This window comes from Egretta garzetta, unplaced genomic scaffold, assembly GCF_000687185.1.
Source record: "Egretta garzetta isolate BGI_Z169 unplaced genomic scaffold, ASM68718v1 scaffold567, whole genome shotgun sequence".
Lineage (NCBI taxonomy): Eukaryota > Metazoa > Chordata > Aves > Pelecaniformes > Ardeidae > Egretta > Egretta garzetta.
Window position 1 is genome coordinate 461,214 of NW_009260348.1, and position 2,067 is coordinate 463,280.

Consider the following 2,067-nt stretch of genomic DNA (forward strand, 5'->3'; position numbering starts at 1 on the left):
GCGGGGCGGGGGGCCCCGCCCCCTCCGGCTGTGGCGGGGAGACGAAGGGCTGTCCGGGAGCCGCTCGGCGTGGGGCTCCCACGGGGAGCACCCGTGTTTACAGCAGCGAGGGGGAACTGATGCAATTCCCAAGCTCCTGTTTACGTGAGCGGAGCCGCTGGGCAGCAGGTGGGAAGGGGGTTATCAAGGGCTCGCTGGAAATCAGCTCCCATGCCAGCCCCACGGCGGGGACACGTCCTTCCACCCCGGCCATGCCGGGGCCCAGCCCCAGCCCCAGGGGCTTCGGGAAGAGGGGCTGGAGAGATGGGGACTCTGGACAAGGCTTTCGGTGTGCTGGCAGAAAGGACAGGACATCTTTCTTAAATCTGCTTTTAAAGCTCATGATTTATAGAGGGCTTCAGAATGCAATTAGCAAACTGTTAATTAGCCCTGCTCATAATCTTAATTGATCCTAAAGAGGAGGCGGGAGGGAGAACAGAAGTGAGAGACCATTGCAGAGCGGCGTCCTGGCAGCCACGGCATCCAAGACAGCGCATCCAGATGCCTGGTCCTGCCCTAGGATGGGGCTGGGGACACGCAGGGTGGCCCCTGTGCCTGTCCAGGGCGTGGGACCTCCCTGTCCTGTCCCCCCGCCTTCGCCCCGGGCTCCAGGGCTCGCTGGCTAAGAGCCGCTTCCAGCCACAGCAGCCAAACCCCCTTTTTGGGCACAGGGGCTGCTGGAACCCCCAGGCCAGGGGGTGCCCAGCCTGGGCTTTGCCTCCCTTCAAGCTGCAGGTTGGCAGCTTGAAAGCTTTGAGCTCCCTCTTGAGGCCCTTCCTGCCCCAAAATTCCAGGGTTTTGGGGAGCCCAAGCTGTTGGGTGCCCCAGGCTGAGACTCACAGTGCTCTGCACCCCAAGTGATGCAGCCCGAAGGACACGGCTGAGCCCCGTCACTCTCCTAGCCATGGGGAAGGGACAGAGACACCATCACCAGGAGCTGGTTCGGGGGACTTTGGGCCAAGCGCCAGCGCCACAGGCCCAGGGACTGACATCCCCCCCAGCCAAAAAGGAGAGCGGGGCTGGAAGCGAGCCGGGAGCCAAACCCGTGCTGTCTGCCAAGGCCAACACACCGGCTTTCAAAATAGCCCGTGTCCCGCGCAGCTCCGGCCGGAGCAGAGGGTGCCAGCAGGAACCACCCACGCGGGACGGGAAGGCCGGCAGCGCCGCGGCGGGCAGCGCCACCAGACGGAAAGGTCACCCCGTCCAGATCCCACAGCCGGGCTTGGGCACGGGCCAGGCACTGATGACACCAGGCTGGAGGAGTCAGCGTCGCAGCCGGCCCCCTGGCCTGGTGCTGGCAGGGTGCCTGGGACGTGTGCAGAAAGGCCCAACCCCGATGTCCCCTGGTCTCATGCGCAGGGGAAATTGCTGCTCTGGGGGCTTTGCCTCAGTTTCCCCACTGCTCCCAAGGCACAGGGTCTTTCCCAAAGTAGCAGGAGACCCATAGAGTGAATTTTCCTGAATTAAACCTCCTCAAATCCTGCTTGATTCCCAGGGGGGACCCGCTGGCAGGGTGGATCCTGGGGGAAAAGGCGCTTCTGCTTCCCAGGATATTTATAAGACACGGGAAACTGGTGCCGGCCCCAAGGGCCAGTGGCTGACTGCAGGGCAGTGCCTCGCGGGTCCTTTCTCAGCCTTGTGGGACTGAGAACATTTTGGGTGCTTGCTCCTGACCGGCAAGGATGCTCCCGCAGTGGGGGGAGGCCAAATGCGCCTGTTCCCAGGGGGAAGCAGGATTAGGCCACCACCGTGTCCCCTTCTCACTGCCCTCATCCCTGCTTGCTCCACGCTGAGGCCACGGTTATGCCGGAGGGGCTGATCCCAGGATTTTCCCAGGGGCAGGAAAGCCGGGGCTGGCCCTGGGAATGGGGCGAGCTGAGGGCAGCGGTGGGATGTGCCGCTTCGAGCAGCTGCGACAGACAGTCCATCTGTCCCTCCATCCCTCCGTCCCTCTGTCCCTCCATCCCTCCGTCCCTCTGTCCCTCCGTCCCTCCGTCCCTCCATCCCTCCGTCCCTCCATCCCTCGTT

General features: G+C 63.8%; 2 protein-coding genes across 2 annotated transcripts in view; one reads left to right on the forward strand and one right to left on the reverse strand.

Moving 5' to 3' along the window:
* Nucleotides 1–253, reverse strand: part of TMEM161A (transmembrane protein 161A) — a 67,166-nt gene extending 66,913 nt beyond the window's left edge. Inside the window, exon 1 of the mRNA XM_035898181.1 lies at nucleotides 145–253. Coding sequence (XP_035754074.1) covers nucleotides 145–253 — 109 coding nt within the window. The remainder of the gene's footprint in view (nucleotides 1–144) is intronic.
* A 690-nt stretch (nucleotides 254–943) lies between these two features.
* TMEM221 (transmembrane protein 221) overlaps nucleotides 944–2,067 on the forward strand; it is a 6,249-nt gene continuing 5,125 nt past the window's right edge. Inside the window, exon 1 of the mRNA XM_035898182.1 lies at nucleotides 944–1,330. Coding sequence (XP_035754075.1) covers nucleotides 944–1,330 — 387 coding nt within the window. The remainder of the gene's footprint in view (nucleotides 1,331–2,067) is intronic.